A 20,071-nucleotide genomic window follows, 5' to 3' on the forward strand; every position below is an offset into this window, starting at 1 on the left:
CATACTTAGTCAATATTGCACCTTCGCTAAAAAAATTCTGGGTCCGCCAGTGGCGGTGGTCCTACTTTTTAACTGTTGGATCAAATTAGATAGTCATTAGATTAATGGCCCTCACTATAGAATGACTCATAGATAGATACACTCAAATATGTTTTTTTTTGGGGCAATATTGACCATTGATGATTAGGTTTGTTTCGCGAGTTGAATCTACACCATTCGAGCTTCTTTTTCTCTCATCTTCCTCGATTCCTGTGAAAAAGACATGAGTAAATAGACCACACTTGGGTGGTGTTGGCCAAAAGCACTTCGATGTCTAAGTCAGTTAATTGGATCTTGAGAAAGATACGACAAAGTAAAAGAAAGGATGAAGGTCTTCTCTCATGGGGAGAGCCAGGTGGCCGAAGCTGTGTGTGAGGGTGACCGGAGTCGTGAAGGATATGGGAGAGAATGGAGCGAGAGAGAGTGAATTCCTCGAGTAAAAATCAGATTACTTTGTATGTGTGATGTAGCCATCTATTTGTAGTGTTCTTGCCTTCTAAAGTTTTTCAGAGAATAATTCCCATATGGAAGGGAATTATTCTCTCCCTTAAATGGGGAGATTGGATCAATCAGAGAGATTTAACAAAGATCAAATTCCTAATTTATGGCAATATCCCTATTTTAAGTTTAAACAATTGACCAATTAAATGGAGTACAATTGTTGACCTAAGTAATATTCCCATTTTCCACTTGGCGCCTCATAATAGGTTACCAAAATATGTTTCCACAATTTACCCATACAAGAGAGCAAAGAAGGCGGGTCAAATTTCGTTCCTATAACTCAAGCATAGACCAACTTAGTTCATTAGTTGTAGATTTATTCAATTATTTGACGAAATTAGCATGTAAGGGACATATGTTGAAGACACTTCACATCTCCTAATTTGGTCGAAAATTTTAATGGAGTTAAAGTTCCTTAAATTTCAACAATGAGTATATTAAACTTGAAAATCAAAATTACAGTACAATTTCACAAATTAGAAGAAGGAAAAAAACGATATTTTCTTTGCTGTGTCACTCATATTGGTGGATAAATGATCCACATGTTATGAAATTTTAAATATACTTTTATCACGCCATCAAAATTAACAAATTTCTTGATGAAATTGACAATATGAGGCACATGAGACATTAAACTTTGGTGTCAAAGTGGTTCACTTTAACTTCTAGAGGGCAAAGTAAGACTTGATCATAATTTTAGGGAAATAAGCCCATTTTAAATTACTCAAATGTACGAAAATGAGGATCGAGAATGCAAGACACCAAAGAACTAGTGTAATTTTGTCAAATAAAAAAGTGCCACATCATTTATGAAACGTGAAACACAGCGTTTGCGGTGTGCTTGATCAACACGCTAGACTTGTCCCTTTACAATTTCCCTAGGCCTTCAACGAACCACTTGTCTCCACCATTACGCGCCATGTGTTCTGTTTCTCTTAAGCTCTCACTCTCTCTAAACCAAACCCGTCCTCTGCAAGGAGCTAGACTCTCCGATTACTTGTGCTCCAGGCATTCTCCCAGAAACTGAACTTGAAGAAACCCTAGAAAAAGCGAGAGAGACTCTGGAAAACGAATTTCAAAATGAGGACGGTCGTGTCGCGGTTGATCCATTCAAGATCATCACTTCCCAGGCTCTTGTATGTTTTGATTTCTATTTCTTTTTGCTTTGAATCCATACTCAGTTTCTTCTGTATTCTATTTTGGTCTTTGAAATGCGATTCTTTTGGGTATTGATGTTTTGTTTCGCGAATAGTAATGCCATGTTTGGCTGTCGAGAGAGAGTGGGAAGATAATGGAAAACCCTAAACAGATTGATTGGGATATTAGAGTATTAAGTTTCATTTTTAAATTCAGTTTTTGGGTTTGTTTGACAATTATCTGGGCATGGATACGCTTTACTGTTTTCGTATTATTTACTGCCACGGGTTCTCCTGCATTGTTGAATTTGTGGGGTGGAAATTGACAAGCTAATTATTCCTTGATATTTTTTAATGTTTATTTTTCTCTGGAATGTTTTTGTTTCCAGAATCTAGTAGGATTCTAACAATGATTATTTCCTGTATTGTGATTTTCAAATATGTCATTTCTGTAAATTCAATATAATGGATGCACTCAGGAATGGGAGGTATCTCTCAACAGACTCTAGTAAGGTGGATGAACCCTTCAAAGTTGAGGAAGCAGAGACTGTAAACATTCCCCCTCCTCCAACAGAGAAGGTACTATCTTGTTGTGAAGACTATCGAACTGTTATTCCGTCTATATTTTCGTTTTATCCATCTCTGAGCCATTATATTTTCTTTAACTTGTATGATTCTTAATTCAGTTGCTTGTGTTGGGTGGAAATGGATTTGTTGGCTCACATGTTTGTAGAGAGGCATTGGATCGTGGATTGTCTGTTGCCAGCCTTAGCAGGTATGACTTTTCTCTATATAATTGTTAAGTTGCTTCACCTATTGATGCTTAGGAATTATTCATCAGCGTTGATCAGTTTAGGCTTGTAGCCGATATGAATGCTTTCTATATCAGAAGGGAATAATAATTCTGTAGCTGCCTATTTACTAAGAGGAAAATACTACACTTCCATCTCCATATATTTGATTATTCTGTTTGATTGATTACCATCTTATTCCTAATGCTTTCTTATTTTCCTTCTCAGGTCTGGTAGGTCATCATTACATGATCCATGGGCCAGCAATGTGACCTGGCATAAAGGTTTGCTTTCTTGCGTAGTCTTTTCTTGATGACCTCACTCTTTTTCGGGTAGCAGTTTCTTAAAAAAAATTTCCTTTTCCAGGAAACCTTCTATCACCTGAGTCATTGAAGGATGCTCTCGATGGTGTCACGTCTGTTGTATGCATTCTCTTCATGCTCTGTTTTACTTGTCTGTCATTAGCCAATACGTAGCAAAGACACATGCACACACTGACACTTTCTCTATCCATGTAATGTATTGTTTCCCCCCTTCCATTTGTAGTTCAAAATGTGCTTATTGCATAGATTATAGAATGAAACTCTCTCTTACTTATCCTGCCACTTAGCTTTCTTTCCTGGGTGATATGTTTGATTTGTCTTCCTAATGAGTTTTCTTGTCCTAGATATCCTGTGTTGGTGGGTTTGGCTCCAATTCTTACATGTATAAGATTAATGGGACTGCTAATATAAATGCAATTAGAGCTGCTTCTGAACAAGGTATATATTCATATATGTTTCAAATATCATTTTTCTTTTGGCAACTTCCTTAGTATCTCTATTAAACTATTGCCGTTGATCCTGCAGGTGTGAAACGATTTGTGTATGTCTCTGCTGCTGATTTTGGTGTGGTAAATTACTTACTGCGAGGATATTATGAGGGGAAGGTACCATACTGAATGATAGCAACCTATTTGCTTTGTTTAAGTTTACTTGTACGAGACATTTTAATGCTGGGACTCTTTTCTTAATAAATGTTTGTCTTTTACTCGTACCCATTTCACCATGCTCTAGTATTTTTGCTGGGAACAATTTTTAATGTTTTTAATGTTATCTGACACAAATTCCTTTGCCTGCATCTTGTTCAATCTAGAGAGCTGCAGAAACAGAGCTACTAACCAAATTCCCTTATGGAGGTGAGTTTTCTTACTCTGTCAGATGAACATCTTATACCTAGCTGTTCATTTATCAGATAAATGGCTAAGATCTGAGAGATTAATAAACTTGCCTGGAAATTTAACAATTTGTTACATATCTTGTCCCTTTAATTTTAATCAATATCTTCTTAAAAACATTAATTTACTATGTTTCTTGAAACCAATAACGGGTGACTAGAGTATTAGTTATAGGGACCGTTTATGTTTTGTATAATAATGGAATCTTCTATTACATGAAATTTTACTTGCGTTTTTCAGGAGTGATTTTGAGGCCTGGATTTATTTATGGGACTCGAAGCGTTGGGAGCGTAAAGTTACCTCTCGGAGTTATCGGTTCTCCACTGGAGATGGTAAAGTGCTAGTTCTTCATATATTCCACATGTAGTTCCTCACTTATAATTCGCCTGAAACCTGAGTTAGCAAGATTTTAACAAAAAGGGGAACTTGATATAAAATATCCAGAAACTTATCGTAATCATCTCTCTCAGCCGATTTCTACTAGTCCCAAACAAGGGTTTTTTGTCCCTTTTTTTCTTGAACAGAGATACTCTCAGGTTAAGAAACCTCATGTTATAAACTATTTCACATTCATTTCTTTTTGAGAGTGAAAAGTTATATCAACTAATTCATGTTGAATTTACTGGCAGTTGTTCCAACACACAAGACCTCTGAACCAGCTGCCACTTGTTGGGCCTCTCTTTACTCCTCCAGTGAATGTTACAGCAGTGGCAAACGTTGCTGTTAGAGCAGCTACTGATCCCGTCTTCCCTCCTGGGATTGTAGATGTCTATGGAATTCAGCGTTACAACCAGAAGTCGAAGTAGACGCGTTAAATCCCTTCCGTTTTTTGTTTTGTTCTTTCAACAGAGAGTGTGATGTAAAGCTGTCAAAGTTTCTTTCTCATGAACATTGTATCCGTTCTTTTCCCCCACCTTTCTTATGCAATCATTAATAAATTTGTTAAAACTACAGATTCACTATAGTTCAATAATTCTTCCCAAGTTGTTCTGTTAAAAGTTTGACTGGAAGAGGATGACACTGACTTTTTCATCACTTGATGTTTCAATGTATATCTTGGTCCCTTGCAACCTAGGATTAAAATGGCAGTTGTGTTCTTTCCAAAGAGTTGCTTGCAGGTTTTAGTGCTTAATCGCTATTTGGGCCATGGGTTGTAGGCCCAAAACAATAATGGGCCTAAATGGATTCGGAAAAAATATAACCCGACCCGGATGAAAATAAATAAAAATACTTCAAGGGCAAAAATTAAGTCGATAAATTTGTAAAGCACAGTGCGAGTCTCAAACCAATATCGTATTTCTGAGAGAGAAGATGAACCATAACCAAAACCAGAACCAGAACCAGCAATCGAGCGAAGGCAGCAGGCACGATGACGACGCCGCCCTCACCGAATTTCTTGCTTCCTTAATGGACTATACCCCCACTGTAATACTTAATTCCATCAATTTCATTTCATTCAAATTCCGATCATATCAAATCAAATCTAAATCGTGATTTTTCTTTTTTTCAGATACCCGACGAGCTTGTGGAGCACTACTTGGCCAAAAGCGGCTTTCAATGCCCCGACGTTCGATTGTAGGTACTTCTTCTTTTTTTCTGTTAAGTTAATTTTGTTTTTAATTTCCAATTTTTGGGGAAGATTTTACGATGAGATAAGCTGAGCCATCAGTATCTGTTAGGGTTAGGCTTAGCCAAGATTTTACTTATTTTCCTGCTGCAGAGAAGGGCTTGCCTTTTGATTTGTTTAGTTTATATCAATTCTTCTTCAACCATTTTTCGGAGCGAGCGTATACCTAGAGCTTGAAATTTCTCACTATTTGTTGGTTAAGTTAGTGCTGTGGCAGTGAAATAGAAAATTGAATATGCTTTTGTTTATTGATTGTTCAAGTACACGAAACTTGCTAATCAAGGTTTGACTAGTCTGGGTAAAGTTGTATGGGCTTGTGAAGGGCAGGCATTTAGGCGTAGGCAGAGTCTGTTATGCGTATGGTAGTACTTGCTCTTTTTTTAAAATTATTATCTGGGATCTTTTCCTTCTTTCATTTTGGATATCTATCTTCTCTTTTGCTTTCTGGCTTTCATTCCCATTAGCTGTTTCAGATTTGTGCTAAATGGATGTTAAGAAGAAGTTACTGTTTTCTGTTTGATGCTTAAAATTTTAAGCCTTTTGACTTAGATTACAATCATTGATGTAGAGGAGCTTTTGGTGTAACTTTCTTTTGAGCCGACAGTGGCAAAATGCTACTAAATTTATTTATATTTTTGAAATATGAATTGGATGTATTTTTCTGCATATAAGTATGTTGAATTGATTTTTTTATTTATTTAAAAACTCTATTCGCAGAATTAGGCTGGTCGCTGTTGCCACGCAAAAGTTTGTTTCTGAGGTTGCAACTGATGCTCTTCAGTAAGCCACTAAATTCTTCTCCTCTTGGCTCATGACACAAGTTCACAGGGAGGCACATGTGTAAAGACCAATTTTTTTTTTTCCGAGTTAGGATATATAATTGAAGACTATTAAATTTTTGATCTCTCAAATGCTAGACGAGAAATATGTAACTACACTCATAGGTTCTGTTGTTGGTCCAAAATTATTTAGCTACACAACTTGGTTGTTGCACTTGTAGTTAGCCAGTGTCTAAGCTATTACTAGTGGAAGAGATATTTACATGCTCATGCCTCTTAACAGGCAATGCAAAGCAAGACAAGCTTCTGTAGTCAAAGACAAAAGGGACAAACAACAAAAGGTACTCTAATAGTTTTCCCGGTGAGATGTGTTTTATATTCTGCCTAATTATGGCTAGTCTTAACTTAACTTTGATTTCGAAACAGGATAAGCGCCTAATATTGACGATGGAAGACCTTTCAAGGGCGTTACGTGAGGTAACCAAGATTTTAGTTATTTGAGTCGTATGTTTGCATAAGTCTGGAATCAATGGAATTATCTAATATTGATAAAGGTTCTGGTCAGTTTTGGACTAACCAAATGTTTTCTGAATGGCCTGGTCTGTAATTGAGATTCTCTGGAATCCACCTGTAATTTGTGTGCAATGTCAAGCTGGTTTTGTTTTTACTTATTCTTCTTATGTTAACTTTCGCTGAATTAATATGCTCCTCTTGTTATTCTTAATTGAGCAGTATGGTGTTAATGTGAAGCACCAAGAATATTTCGCTGACAGCCCTTCAACCGGGTTGGATCCTGCATCAAGAGAAGAATGATTTGAATTGTATTTCTGTTATTCCATTTTCAGCTTGTGTGGGGTTATAACTAATAGCAATGATGCTAGATGACTAGGTGATGCTCAATCACTCTTTCTTCTGCTTTTATGTATGCACTCTCAATTTTTTCAGACTGAAGGTATATTTCTTGATATGAAGTAGTTAAGTTGTACATCGATCGAATTATACAGTAAAAAGACTGCATATCTGATTATTTGATTGTCACATGTGCTACTTGAAGAAACTGAATGGCTACTTGGTGATTAGTTTAGTAATTGTCTTCTAGAAAGTTCTCTTGCTGGGGAACACTCGGCAATTAATTTGACCAGATTTTGTACCCACGTTCCTGATTAGTTGGGGAAGACTTACTCCAAATATGCAAAATAATGCTTGCATTAAAAAAAAAAAAATTTTGATTCGCTGTCTCTCAAACTGTGAAGACCACGGAACAAAGCTAGAAAGTTGGAAAGAAAACTTACAGAATAGAACAATAAAGCAGTTTACTATAAAACATTGACCCAAATTAAAAAAATTGGACAAGTTTCGGGATTGGTTGGTCGAAAAAAAGAAAGGAAAACAATTGTGACCGTTAGTCGAAAAAAAGAAAGAAAAACAATTGTGACCGTTACGGCAAATACTTGATTGAAGCCTAAGTTAACATCATCATATACCCTCCCACTTGGTTCTTGACCCAAAAAATATGGGGTATAGGGGATCTTCATGTTATAAGAGGAGCCAGGCCAACTGGCTTCATAGTTTAAGCGATATGTCAGCTTCAGTTTGATGCTACTAGATGCTTGAATGGAGTATTTTATACCACATCTCTCTGACTTGGGTATTGTATTTCAATTTGTACTTTGATTGGGTCAAGGTAAACAGAACATGCAGAGGATTGAGTTCGTTTAGCCTGTTGACAAACTTGACAAACTATAACTTTTTGAGCATCGAGAATAATAAGAAAATGTTTGAAACAATCAATCATGTAAATATTTATACCAAGATTTTGCGTCTGTTAGAATCAGAGATTTCGAGCAAGGAATCCGGTCACCCATCCTACCATACCATATAAAAATTTCTTCCAAATGGATGACATTATCGAAGCTTGCAAAACAGGTACAAACATGAAGAAGAGAAAACCAACCAACCTCTTTGGTTCTTTCTTCTTCCTTCTTTCTTTAAGCATTAAGTTTTCCTTGGTCATGGGACAGAACAGAACAGTAATCCCAGTGAATGTTGGCGTGGTTCTTGATGACCTCGATTCACTAACCGGAAAAGTTTGGTTGAGCTGCCTCAAAATGGCCCTCTCAGATTTCTATGCCTCCCATGGTTCCTCCACAACTAGGCTTGCCTTGAGCATCAGGGACCCTAGAGAAGATGTTGTAGATGCAGCTGCTGCAGGTGTCTCTCTCTTTTTCTCCTTTTGGGTTTCCTTTGATCTTTCTCTGCCTTTTCTTCTGTTTTCTACTGAGAAAGAGGTGATTCTAATAATTTCCTCTGCCTTTTGTTTCTGTTTTCTATTGAAACACAGCTTTAGACCTGATCAAGAATGTTCAAGTGCAAGCAATCATAGGACCTACATCATCAATGCAAGCCAACTTTGTAATTGATCTTGGAGACAAAGCCAAGGTTCCCATAATCTCATTTTCTGCAACGAGTCCTTCCCTCACTTCTATTCGGAGTTCATACTTTTTCCGAGCTGCACAGAATGATTCCTCTCAAGTCAAAGCCATAAGTGCTATTGTTCAAGCCTTTGGGTGGAGAAGAGCTGTGCCCATCTATGTAGACAACGAGTTTGGTGAGGGAGTTTTACCATCCTTGGTCGATGCTTTGCATGACGTTCAAGCTCGTGTTCCCTACCGTTGTGCCATACCTCCAATGGCCACTGACGACCAACTTACAGCAGCGCTTTACAAGTTAATGACTATGCAAACTAGGGTCTTCATTGTGCACATGTCGCAGTCTCTTGGGGCTAGGCTTTTTGCCAAGGCACAAGAGATTGGAATGATGAAAGAAGGCTATGTTTGGATCATGACCAATGGATTAACCAATCTTGTAAGTTCGACTGATGCTTCAGTCATCAAGTCAATGCAAGGTGTATTGGGTGTAAGGACTAGTGTGCCGAAAACAGAAGAGCTTATCGATTTTAGAGTTCGATGGAAAACGCAATTCCAACAGCAAAATCCAACCATCATTGATGTAGAATTGGATGTTTTTGCTCTCTGGGCTTATGATGCTGCTTTTGCATTAGCCATGGCACTTGAGAATGATGGGACTGGGACTGGCAGAATCTCTAGCTTCCAAAACACAAATGCTTCCATCAACTCATCAACTGATCTTCTGACTTTCGGGGTATCTGAAAACGGCCCGAAACTTTTCCAATCCTTATCAAACACCAAGTTTAAAGGCCTTGCAGGAGACTTTAGTTTTGTCAATGGGCAACTACAATCTCCAGTCTTCGAAATAGTCAATGTGAATGGCAATGGGGCAAGAGAAATTGGGTTCTGGACACCAGAGAGTGGACTTTTGAAAAATTCCATGAACTCAACAAACACGAACAGAACATATTCAACTTCACAATCCAACATGGGACCCATCATATGGCCAGGAGATTCCACCTCAGTTCCCAAGGGATGGGAGATCCCTACAAACGAAAAAAAGTTGAGAGTGGGAGTTCCTGTGAAGATTGGCTCTCCTGAGTTTGTTAAGGTGGTACGTGATCCTAGTACCAACAAAACACTTGTTTCTGGCTACTGCATTGACATCTTCAATGCTGTCATGGAAAAATTACCATATGCTGTAACTTATGACTTCATTCCCTTTGCAAAGCCTGATGGTACAAGTGCTGGCACTTACAATCAGTTGGTGGATCAAGTTTATCTTGGGGTAAAATCATTTCAGCCTCATTTAATTTTTTCAAGATTGAAATTCGAAATGAAAACAACCCGGTTCGATTCCTAATTTTCTGATCAAAATTGAAATGTTGACATCTTTAATATTTGTTGACAGAACTTTGATGCTTTGGCCGCAGCCACAACAATCAGAGAGAACAGGTCCTTGTATGTGGACTTTACCTTGCCATACACGGAATCAGGGGTAGTAATGGTAGTTCCAACAAAAGATAGCAAGAGCCAGAATGCATGGGTTTTCTTGAAGCCTTTGACATGGGACCTCTGGCTTACAAGTTCTTGCTTTTTCATCTTCATTGGTTTTGTGATTTGGGTTCTTGAACATCGCATCAATGAAGATTTTCGTGGCCCTCTCTCGAATCAAGTCGGAACAGGCTTGTGGTTCTCCTTCTCAACCATGGTTTTTGCACACAGTAAGTAATAGTATAGTACCCTTATTAAGAAGCACATGTTGAATTACCAATTGTTTGTTTTATCATTCATCATTTTTTTTTTACTTCAATTAATTTACAGGGGAGGCAGTGGTTAGCAACTTGGCTAGATTTGTGGTGATAGTATGGGTATTTGTTGTGCTCATACTCACTCAAAGTTACACAGCTAGTCTGACTTCACTCTTAACAATCCAAGAGCTCCAGCCAACTTTTACCGATTTAAACCAGCTTCTAAAGAACAAGGAGAGTGTGGGCTACCCGAAGGGCTCTTTCGTCTACCAACTTTTGTTGAAACAAGGTTTTGATGATTTGAAGATTAAGGCTTATCAATCTCCAGAAGAATGTGATGACCTTTTGACAAAAGGGAGTGCAAAAGGTGGCATTGCTGCTGCTGTTGATGAAACCCCAAACTTGAGGCTTTTTATTGCAAAGTATTGCTCCAAATACACCATCATTGGACCAATATTTAAGACTAATGGCTTTGCCTTTGTAAGAGCTACCTCTCTTTCTCACACACACAACCACAACCACAATCACGAGTCTATAAATCAAAAGCACACATTTTTAGCACTTAATCAATCATATTGATTCACGGTCTGACAACATAAGAACATCTTCTGTGTGTATATATAGGTCTTGCCCAAAGGTTCGGCTCTTGTACCTGATGTTTCAAGGGCAATTCTGAACCTGACCGATGGAGACGAGATGAAGGAGATTGAAAACAAATGGTTTGGAAAACAAGCCACTTGTGAATATACAAAATCACCATTCTCTGATTCCAAAAGTCTTGGCCTGAATAGCTTCTGGGGCCTCTTACTCATTGCTAGGGTGGCTTCATCCTCAGCTCTTATGATATCTGTAGCCACTTTCCTTTTTATGCACAGACACATCCTAATGACAAGAGGCACCTCTGTATGGAAAAGAATTGGTGTCATGCTTAGCATCTTTCTCCAAAGAGACCTCTCCTCCCACACTTTTAGAAACAAGAATTCGGGTCATGTTGTGGAGGCCTCACCAGTCTCCTCCAGCATTGGCCAACCAAGTCCCTTTAGCCTCTCAAACCACACAGGTCCAGCATCACCTTTCTTCAGTGAACAAGGAACACCTGTTTCTGTTGCTGTTTACCAGAACCCAGAAATACCTACAACTCCTGATCAAGGCTAGGAGCTCAAGAAACCATTAATATATAATAATCAAAATTTTAATTGTAATTTGTATGTATGATAAGTATGATATAGTCATCCATGATTTTAGGTAGCTTATCTGTATTTTGTTGATTATGTCCTCCATAGTTTATATGGTTGGAGGTAAATTAATGTAAGTTGGAGTTGACTTTAATTTTAAAGACGAGTTTTTTTTTCCCTTGATACAAGCGATTCTCTCACAAGTAACAACAGGAATTGAAAATTACATAAAATTTTAAAATGACGGAATTTAGATTTCCATAATTTCAATTTCCGGCAATTGAAGATTTCAGTGTTTGGATTTATGTATGTCGAATTTTGTAAATGGCACTATGAAAATTGTGAAATGACCCATATTTTGGTGGAAATTAAATTCAAGAATTTAATGCCCCAATTTCCAAGATTTTTTCCTCGCGTCATTTAATAAATTCAATGCTTAAGTTGCCAAACAACGAAATTGTCAATTTCTCCTTTTACATTCTCAACTTTTAGCTAAATTCTGAGTATTTTCCTTATCCAAATGGAGGGTCAGTGTAGGGATTCGAACATAGAATTTCAGGTGCAGGAGATTCGAACACAAGACTGGAGATTGATACAATTAGTTAAAATCGTTATTGTTAGAGTTATTTACTCAAATGGTCCTTAAATTTATACTTGAGTTGCATTTTGGTCCCTTAACTAGATTATTCGTTCAAATGATCCACCAACTCTTTATTAATTGACGAATTGGTCATATCGTTACATTTTTTGTTAAATTTAATCATGTGAGCAGCACATGCTACATTTGTGGGAGTAAATAAGACTTTTGACAACAACAACAACAACAACAAAAAATAAAATAAAATAAAATAAACAGCCCACCAAACCTCTCTCTGTCCCCCTCTTACTCTTCCTCTGTACATTTGGAAGTGGGGGAAAGATTTTATCTTTAATGATGAAGTAGCCTTGCCTTTGAACTCTCGTGAATTGATCATGTATGCGGCTAAACATTGCGTAAAGGCTACTACTAATATTCATACTAGAATTGGTAAGGTTCAGATTATGTTAGCCTGGACGACTCCTGATATTGGGGTTCTTAAGCTAAATGTGGATGGGCCTCGTAGAGGGATTGCTGGGTTTTCTGTCAATTTGGGGCTAGGGGCCGACACGTGTACCTGCAGCAATCCGAATCCGTATCAGTTTCTTAATTAAATTTCCCTAGATTCTAAGAGCCCCAAGCCCAAGGCCCTGTTGTTTGATTAATATAATTATTATTAATCAAAGTCGAGCCTATAGCCAAGTCCATTAGCCCAACCCTCTAATGTTAACCACACTTGCCAAACTATTATAGTGCGTTGTTTATAAACACTTTCAAAGGAGTGTGGATTTTCGATGTGTGATTTTCACAAAGGGCACCTCAAAAGATAATCCTACAGAGAAATTCATATTTTTATTATTGGTGCAGTGTGGAAATATATTTAAAGAGTATAGCTGCGCGACTATACGATATGCCGTCGGCGAAAGTTTTTTTCTTATTTAAAAAAATATAAGGAAAAAAAAAAGTATAGCCGGCCGGCTATATTATTTTTAAAAATAAAATCAAAAAACAGAGTACAGCCGTGCGGCTATACGTTTTTACACGTAAAAAAGGACCCCTTGCGATTAGGCGCCACGTGTCAAAATAAGAATAGCCGCCTGGCTATACTATTTGTAATAAAAAAAAAGTAAAAGGCGAGTATAGCCGTGCGGCTAAAAAAATTCAAAAAATCGAGTACAGCAGCCCGACTACTATTTTGATAGAAAAAAAAAAAATCAAAAAAATCGATTACAGCAGCCTGCCTATACTTTAAAAAATATAAATATATATTTATACAGGACCTCTTTACAACTTAAAAGTAAGGTCAGTATATAATATTTTTATTCAATAATATGTGAGAATTATTTGTATAATACGTTAAATTTGTGTCTTATTGAAACTTTTGTTAAAAATGCATGTATTAAACATGAAAAATACGTACATACATGTATACAATTAAACGTGAAAGTGCTAAATTCTTTATACGGGTAATTACTCTAAGTGTCTTAAACTACTCTTATCGATAAACGAAAAATCGGGGAAAAAGATTTTTTTCAAAAAAGGATCCCAGTAAATTATTTATTTTCGTTTGGGTGTCTTAATTAAATTTCCCTAAATCCCAAGGCCCAACCCAAGGCCCTAGTTGTCACATCCTGGGATCAACTCCGCCGTAGCACGATATTGTCCGCTTTGGGTCCCCCTCTCTGCCCTCACGGTTTTGTTTCTGGGAGCTCACGAGCAACTTCCCAATGGGTCACCCATCCTGGGATTGCTCTAGCCCCCAACTCGCTTAACTTCGGAGTTCCTACGACTCCGAAGCCAGTGAGCTCCCAAAAGGCCTCATGCTAGATGGATGCGGGTGTGCACATATAAGATACATCACCCCCTCTCCGTTGGTTGATGTGGGATCTTACACTAGTCTTTGATTAATATAATTATTATTAATCAAAGCCGAGCCTATAGCCAAGCCCATTAGCCCAACTCTCCAATGTTAACCACACTTACCAAACCATCATAGTGCTTTGTTTATAAACACCTTTATATGAGTGTGAATTTTCAATGTGGGATTTTCACAAAGGGCACCTCAAAAGATAAGCTCATGAAGTTAATTAAAATATTTAATACTAATTATTCACTAAAGAAATAATAATTAAAATAAGCCAAAGATTATATTTAATTACTAAAAATAAAATTTTAAAAAATTAATGAAACTAAACATACTAAGTTTATATTTATTATTATTAAAATATATATATATATATATATGTTTCGACGAAATTTCGTCGGTAGAGGTTACTTTCGTCGGGAGATGTGTAATCCGGCAAAAGTTTGTCGGCATATACATATGCCAACGAAATATCTTTTCTTATTTTAAAAAATATCAGGAAAAAATTAGTACAGCTGCCCTACTAAATTATTTATATAAAAAAATCAAAAAAACCGAGTATAGCCGGGCGGCTATACTTTTTATACACGTAAGGCACCTACGCGTCAAAATAAGTATAATCGCCTGACTATACTATTTATAAAAAAATTAGTGAAAAGCGAGTATAGCCGCCCGACAAAAGTTTGCTGGACCTCAGCAGACGATATTTCGTTGGGATAGGTTTTTTCTTATTTTAAAAAATATCAGGAAAACATGAGTACATCCGCCCAGCTATACTATTTATAGAAAAAAAAAACAAAACAAAACAAAAACCGAGTACAGCCGACTAGCTATACGACTTTTACACAAAAAAAAAAAAAGGTGTATAGCCGTTTGGCTATACTATTTATAGAAAAAAATTTAACAAACCAAGTACAGCCACCCGGCTATAAGATTTTTACATAAAAAATCAGAACAACGATTACAGCCGCACGACTATACTATTTTTTTATATAAAAAATACAGAGGACCTCTTTACAACTTAAAAGTTAGGTCACTATATAATATTTTGATACTACTCTTATCGATAAATGAAAAATCGGGAAAAAGTATTTAAAAGAAAAAAAGGATCCCAATAAATTACTTATTTTCGTTTGGGTGTCTTAATTACTATTGATTGAATAATATAATTCATGAAGTTAATTAAAATATTTAATACTAATTATTCACTAAAGAAATAATAATTAAAATAAGATAAAGATCATATTTATTTACTAAAAATACAATTTTAAAAAATTAATTAACCTAAACATACTAAGTTTATATTTGTTATTAGTATTTTTTTTATAAAATCTGTTCCGATGAAATTTCGTCGGCACATGTCTATACCGGCGAAAAATAGAGGATAGTCTTTTTCGGAAGAAATTTCGTCGGCAGAGGTTACTTTTGTCAGGAGGTGTGTAATCCGGCAAAAGTTTGCCGGCATAGACCTCTGCCAATGATATTTCGTCGGGAGAGGTTTTTTCTTATTTGAAAAAGGCTCATTTATGTATATGCCCCTCGTGCTTTCAAAGTTGTCTCAAATTACCACATATTCTTTGAAACGTCTCAAAATATCACATACACTTTTAATAACTGTCTCACGTTACCTATTCCGTCAGTATTAAGAGACGTTCCGTTATGTGATGTGGCCCCCACTTCTTGGGGTATGAGTTTGCTTCTAGTCTTCTTTTCAGAAGACAAAGACACAGCTATTGTTGAAAAAAGTAACAAGCTTTTCTCTTCTTCATCGTCCTTTCCCCATCTTATTCCTCTTCTTCTTCTTCTTCTTCTTTTTCTTCTTCTTCTTCATAAAAAACATGCACAATTTTCAGACGAACAAATTCCAATAATCTCCTTCTATCTACAGGTCAATCCACAATTTCCATCTGTGCTCTTTTGGTCTTCGTCACCCTCCTCCTCTTCATCCTCTCAACCTTTGAACCCACAACCAAGCCTCACCCACTCATCACAACAGCCTCCAGAAGATTTCTCTCCCAAAAATATCCACTCACCACTAACATAGACCCCAAATTACTCAATAAACCCATCACGTAACGGAACGTCTCTTAATACTGACGAAATAAGTAACGTGAGAAATATATTAAAAGTGGAGGTGGTATTTTGAGACGTTTCAAAGAATATGTGGTAATATGAGACAACTTTGAAAGCATAGAGGTTACTTTCATCGGGAGATGTGTAATATGACAAAAGTTTGCCGTCATAGACCTTTGTCGACAATATTTCGTTGGGAGATGTTTTTTCTTATTTTAAAAAATAACCAAAAAAATGAGTACGGCCGGCCGGCTATATTTTTTTTTTTTAAAAAAAATCTGGAACCGAGTATGGCCGTGCGGCTATAAGGTTTATACACGTAAAAAAGGGGGCCCATTTGTGATTAGGCATCCATGTGTCAAAATACGTATAGCCGACCGGCTATACTATTTATTAAAAAAAATTAGTAAAAGCGAGTACAGCTGCCCGCCTATACTATTTATGGAAAACAAAAAAAAAAAAAAAACAAAAAACCTAGTACCGCCGCCCGGCTATACTATTTATACCAAAAAAAATGGTGTATAGCCTTGCGGCTGTACTCTTTATACAAGTAAAAAGGGGTATAGCCGTGCGGCTATACTATTTAAAGGAAAAAAAATAAAAAAACGGAGTACAGCCGCCCGGCTATACTATTAAAAAAAAACATATAGAGGACCTCTTTACAACTTAAAAGTTAGGTCACTATATAATATTTTGATACTACTCTTATCGATGAATGAAAAATTGGGGAAAAATATTTATAAAAAAAAAAGGACCTCAGTAAATTACTTATTTTCGTTTGGGTTTCTTAATTACTATTGATTGAGTAATATAATTCATGAAGTTAATTACAATATTTAATACTAATTATTCAATAAAGAAATAATAATTAAAATAAGCCAAAGATCATATTTAACTAGTAAAAATAAAATTAATTAACCTAAACATACTAAGTTTATACTTATTTATTTATTTATAATGAAAATTCCTTCCGACAAATTTCGTCGGCACATGTCTATGCTGGCGAAAAATAGAGGATAGTCTTTTCCAGATGAAATTTCGTTGGCAGAGGTTGCTTTCGTCGGGAGATGTGTAATCCGGCAAAAGTTTGTCAGCATAGACCTCTGACGACGATATTCCGTCTACAGAGGTTTTTTCTTATTTTAAAGAATATCAGAAAAAATGAGTACAGCCGCCCAGCTATATTATTTATATATAAAAAATCTGAAAACGCGAGTATAGCCGTGCGGCTATACTTTTTTTACAAGTAAAAAAAGGGGGACCCCTTTGCGATTATGCGCCCACGTGTTTATAAAAAAAAAGGAATAAAAAACGAGTATAGCCGCCCGGCTATACTATTTATTGAAAAAAAACCGAGTGCGGCCACCTAGTTATGCTATTTTTACAAAAAAAGAAAAAAAAAACATTGTATAGCCGTGCGGCTATACTATTTATAGAAAAACAATTCAAAAACCCGAGTACAGCCGATTGGCTATACTATTTTTACAAAAAATAAAAATAAAAATCATAACAACGAATACAGTCGCCCGGCTATAGTTTTTTGAAAAACATATAGATGATCTTTTTACAACTTAAAAGTTAGGTCACTATATAATATAATTCATGAAGTTAATTAAAATATTTAATACAAATTATTCACTAAAGAAATAATAATTAAAATAAGCCAAAGATCATATTTAATTACTATGCCGGCGAAAAATCGAGGATAGTGTTTTTCCGCAAAATTTTATCAGCACAGACCTCTGCCGACAATATTTCGTCGGGAAAAGTGTTTAGGGTATATGGAAAATATGAGTACAGCCGTATGGCTATATTATTTATAATAAAAAAAAATCTGAAAAACAGAGTATAGCCGTGCGGCTATACGGTTTGCACACGTAAAAAAGCGGGACCCCCTTGCGATTATGCGCCACGTGTCAAAATAAGTATAGCGGCCCGGCTATGCTATTTTTACAAAAAAGAAAAAGGGCTGTACTATTTCCATATAAAAATGGAGTATAGCCGTGCGGCTATACTATTTATAGAAAAAAAAATTTTCAAAAAACCGAGTACAGCCGTTCGGCTATACAATCAGAACAACGATTACAGCTGCCTGGCTATACTGTTTTGAAAAAAATATATATAGAGGACCTCTTTACAACTTAAAAGTCACTATATAATATTTTGATACTACTACTCTTATCGATAAAAGAAAAATCGGGGAAAAATATTTAAAAGAAAAAAAGGATCCCAATAAATTACTTATTTTCGTCTGGGTGTCTTAATTAAATTTCCCCAGATCCCAAGAGCCCCAAGGCCTTGGTCTTTGATTAATATAATTATTATTAATCAAAACCGAGCCTATAGCCAAGCCTATTAGCCCAACTCTCCAATGTTAACCACACTTACCAAATCATCATAATGTTCTATTTATAAACACCTTTATAGGAGTGTGGATTTTCGATGTGAGATTTTCACAAAGGGCACCTAAAAAGATAAGCCTATAGAGGAATCTATATTTTTATTGTTGGTGCAATGTGGAAATATATTTAAAGAGTTGTAACGAGGATGAAGAACTGATTCGGGGAAGAGAAGATTTGGCTTTACTTCTAATGTTTTTTTATTTGGTGTTATTTTCATAGTCATTGGATGATATTTAAATGGTTGACGTGTTTAAAATAAAAGTCAAGCAGATCATAGGAGAGAGAATCCAAGCAAAGGATCCGGATCCTTTAAATATAATGATTATAAACAGTCAGGCAAAGTGAGCTCAGCAACTGAAAAGTTCCTCACTTTTTGTAACTTAATTTTCTAGTTACAAGTCAAAGCACGCCTTTGCCACCTTCCTCGATTTCGACCTTCATTTTATAATGAATCCTTAATGAGTTAATTAGCACATCTGAGTCACTTGCTACTATTACTATGACTAGACTTCAATTCCTCTTCAAACTTCAAACTCTTGAATGAATTAACTTCAATTCTTTTCAGCTGAACCTTTCAAAGTAATATTTCTCTTTCAACACTCAAAACTAGAATTTAGAAAGGCTTCACAATCATGGAAATAACTTAGAAACCGAGAAACTTAGAATTTAGAATATTTTCTCTCATCATGAAACACTTTCATCCTTTGCCAGCTAAAACTTGAATTTTTTTTTTAATCAAGTGAAAATTACATTCTTAATTCGGCCACAAATGGATTTTAACCTAATTTTGTATGCCGATACGTTTATCATGCCAGGTTTCATGCGTCGATAGGTGTGAGTAGTAGTGATTAGTGATGAGGCTAAAACCATGTAGATATTAACATTAAGCAGATAGTCTTAAGTTGAGATTCTTTTTACCAAGTAAGTTTGTTGAACCTATATACCCATTCATACGAAATTTCATTTAGATTGAGTATCAGCAGGCCCTTGAAAAAGATTGAAAGAAACGGAGTTGGAACAGGGCAGCATGTAGTCATTGTCTACAGGTCAACGGCAGCATATAAAATCATTTATGATGTACATTCCGATCAAGTCTCTCTCACAGTTGTACATTTCCTCAAAAGATACTATTTGCTTAACCTTGACAAGTACTTAGGCCATTTAAATATCCCAATGCTTTCCAGAAGCTCATGGAGATTAAGAAAACAAATTGAAATAATTATTCTAAATTGTATTTTGATATCCTTCAAGTACTCCATACACCAATACTTTGACTTGGTATGAACAGCACAGTATCTCTTTCAATATCACGTGTGAGTACTTTGATTTGGTCAAGATTCAAGATTCTTGAGAACACACTGTTAAGACCGTCAAGTTTAGCAAGAAATTGCTATATATTATCAAATGATTAATCGTGTATTTCGTATACAATTACTTAATTTGAATCACAAATTTGGACCCTAGTATTTGGTCAACCATCCTTCCATCCTATATAAATATATGTATGTATAAGCCTCTTTGGTTTGAAAAACATCATTAAAGCTTGCAAAAACATGAAGATGGGAGCAACCAACCTCTTTGGTTCTTTCTTCTTCCTTGTTTGTTTAAGCATTGAATTTTCCTTGGTTGTCAGGGGACAGAACAGAACAACAATCCCAGTGAATGTTGGTGTGGTTCTTGATGACCTTGATTCACCAAACACAAAAGTTTGGTTGACCTGCATCAACTTGGG

The 20,071-nt window shown here is 36.1% G+C and overlaps 3 protein-coding genes across 4 annotated transcripts; all 3 read left to right on the forward strand.

Moving 5' to 3' along the window:
• Positions 1,449-4,718, forward strand: LOC18792673 (uncharacterized protein At1g32220, chloroplastic). 2 transcript variants are annotated; one of them, XM_020555688.1, is made up of 10 exons: positions 1,449-1,676; positions 2,138-2,255; positions 2,363-2,451; positions 2,696-2,751; positions 2,834-2,889; positions 3,135-3,228; positions 3,316-3,395; positions 3,602-3,644; positions 3,924-4,015; positions 4,313-4,718. In XM_020555688.1, exons 1-10 carry the CDS (start codon positions 1,621-1,623, stop codon positions 4,487-4,489), a joined length of 861 nt encoding a protein of 286 aa, XP_020411277.1. In that variant the 5' UTR covers positions 1,449-1,620; the 3' UTR covers positions 4,490-4,718. The 2 variants fall into 2 exon arrangements, with proteins under 2 accessions (XP_020411277.1, XP_007222202.1); XM_007222140.2 differs by having other exon boundaries at positions 2,156-2,255.
• LOC18788712 (transcription initiation factor TFIID subunit 10) lies at positions 4,930-7,146 on the forward strand. The gene is made up of 6 exons (XM_007223650.2): positions 4,930-5,108; positions 5,194-5,258; positions 6,028-6,090; positions 6,373-6,430; positions 6,516-6,566; positions 6,822-7,146. The coding sequence occupies exons 1-6, from the start codon at positions 4,995-4,997 to the stop codon at positions 6,900-6,902; spliced, it is 432 nt and encodes a 143-aa protein (XP_007223712.1). The 5' UTR covers positions 4,930-4,994; the 3' UTR covers positions 6,903-7,146.
• On the forward strand, positions 7,748-11,560 carry LOC18790131 (glutamate receptor 2.8). Its single transcript, XM_020555971.1, has 5 exons — positions 7,748-8,300; positions 8,431-9,785; positions 9,909-10,221; positions 10,322-10,728; positions 10,873-11,560. The coding sequence occupies exons 1-5, from the start codon at positions 7,985-7,987 to the stop codon at positions 11,401-11,403; spliced, it is 2,922 nt and encodes a 973-aa protein (XP_020411560.1). The 5' UTR covers positions 7,748-7,984; the 3' UTR covers positions 11,404-11,560.

This window comes from Prunus persica, chromosome G1 (assembly GCF_000346465.2).
Source record: "Prunus persica cultivar Lovell chromosome G1, Prunus_persica_NCBIv2, whole genome shotgun sequence".
Taxonomy (NCBI): Eukaryota; Viridiplantae; Streptophyta; class Magnoliopsida; order Rosales; family Rosaceae; genus Prunus; species Prunus persica.

Coding starts and splice junctions, on each gene's coding strand:
- LOC18788712 (XM_007223650.2), top strand. CDS start 4,995: ATGAACCATAACCAAAACCAGAACCAGAACCAGCAATCGAGCGAAGGC. Junction 5,259..6,027: donor CAATGCCCCGACGTTCGATT/GTAGGTACTTCT, acceptor CTCTATTCGCAG/AATTAGGCTGGTCGCTGTTG. Junction 6,091..6,372: donor GTTGCAACTGATGCTCTTCA/GTAAGCCACTAA, acceptor GCCTCTTAACAG/GCAATGCAAAGCAAGACAAG.
- LOC18792673 (XM_020555688.1), top strand. CDS start 1,621: ATGAGGACGGTCGTGTCGCGGTTGATCCATTCAAGATCATCACTTCCC. Junction 2,256..2,362: donor CCCCTCCTCCAACAGAGAAG/GTACTATCTTGT, acceptor TTCTTAATTCAG/TTGCTTGTGTTGGGTGGAAA. Junction 3,229..3,315: donor TAGAGCTGCTTCTGAACAAG/GTATATATTCAT, acceptor TTGATCCTGCAG/GTGTGAAACGATTTGTGTAT.
- LOC18790131 (XM_020555971.1), top strand. CDS start 7,985: ATGGATGACATTATCGAAGCTTGCAAAACAGGTACAAACATGAAGAAG. Junction 8,301..8,430: donor TGTAGATGCAGCTGCTGCAG/GTGTCTCTCTCT, acceptor ATTGAAACACAG/CTTTAGACCTGATCAAGAAT. Junction 10,222..10,321: donor AACCATGGTTTTTGCACACA/GTAAGTAATAGT, acceptor ATTAATTTACAG/GGGAGGCAGTGGTTAGCAAC.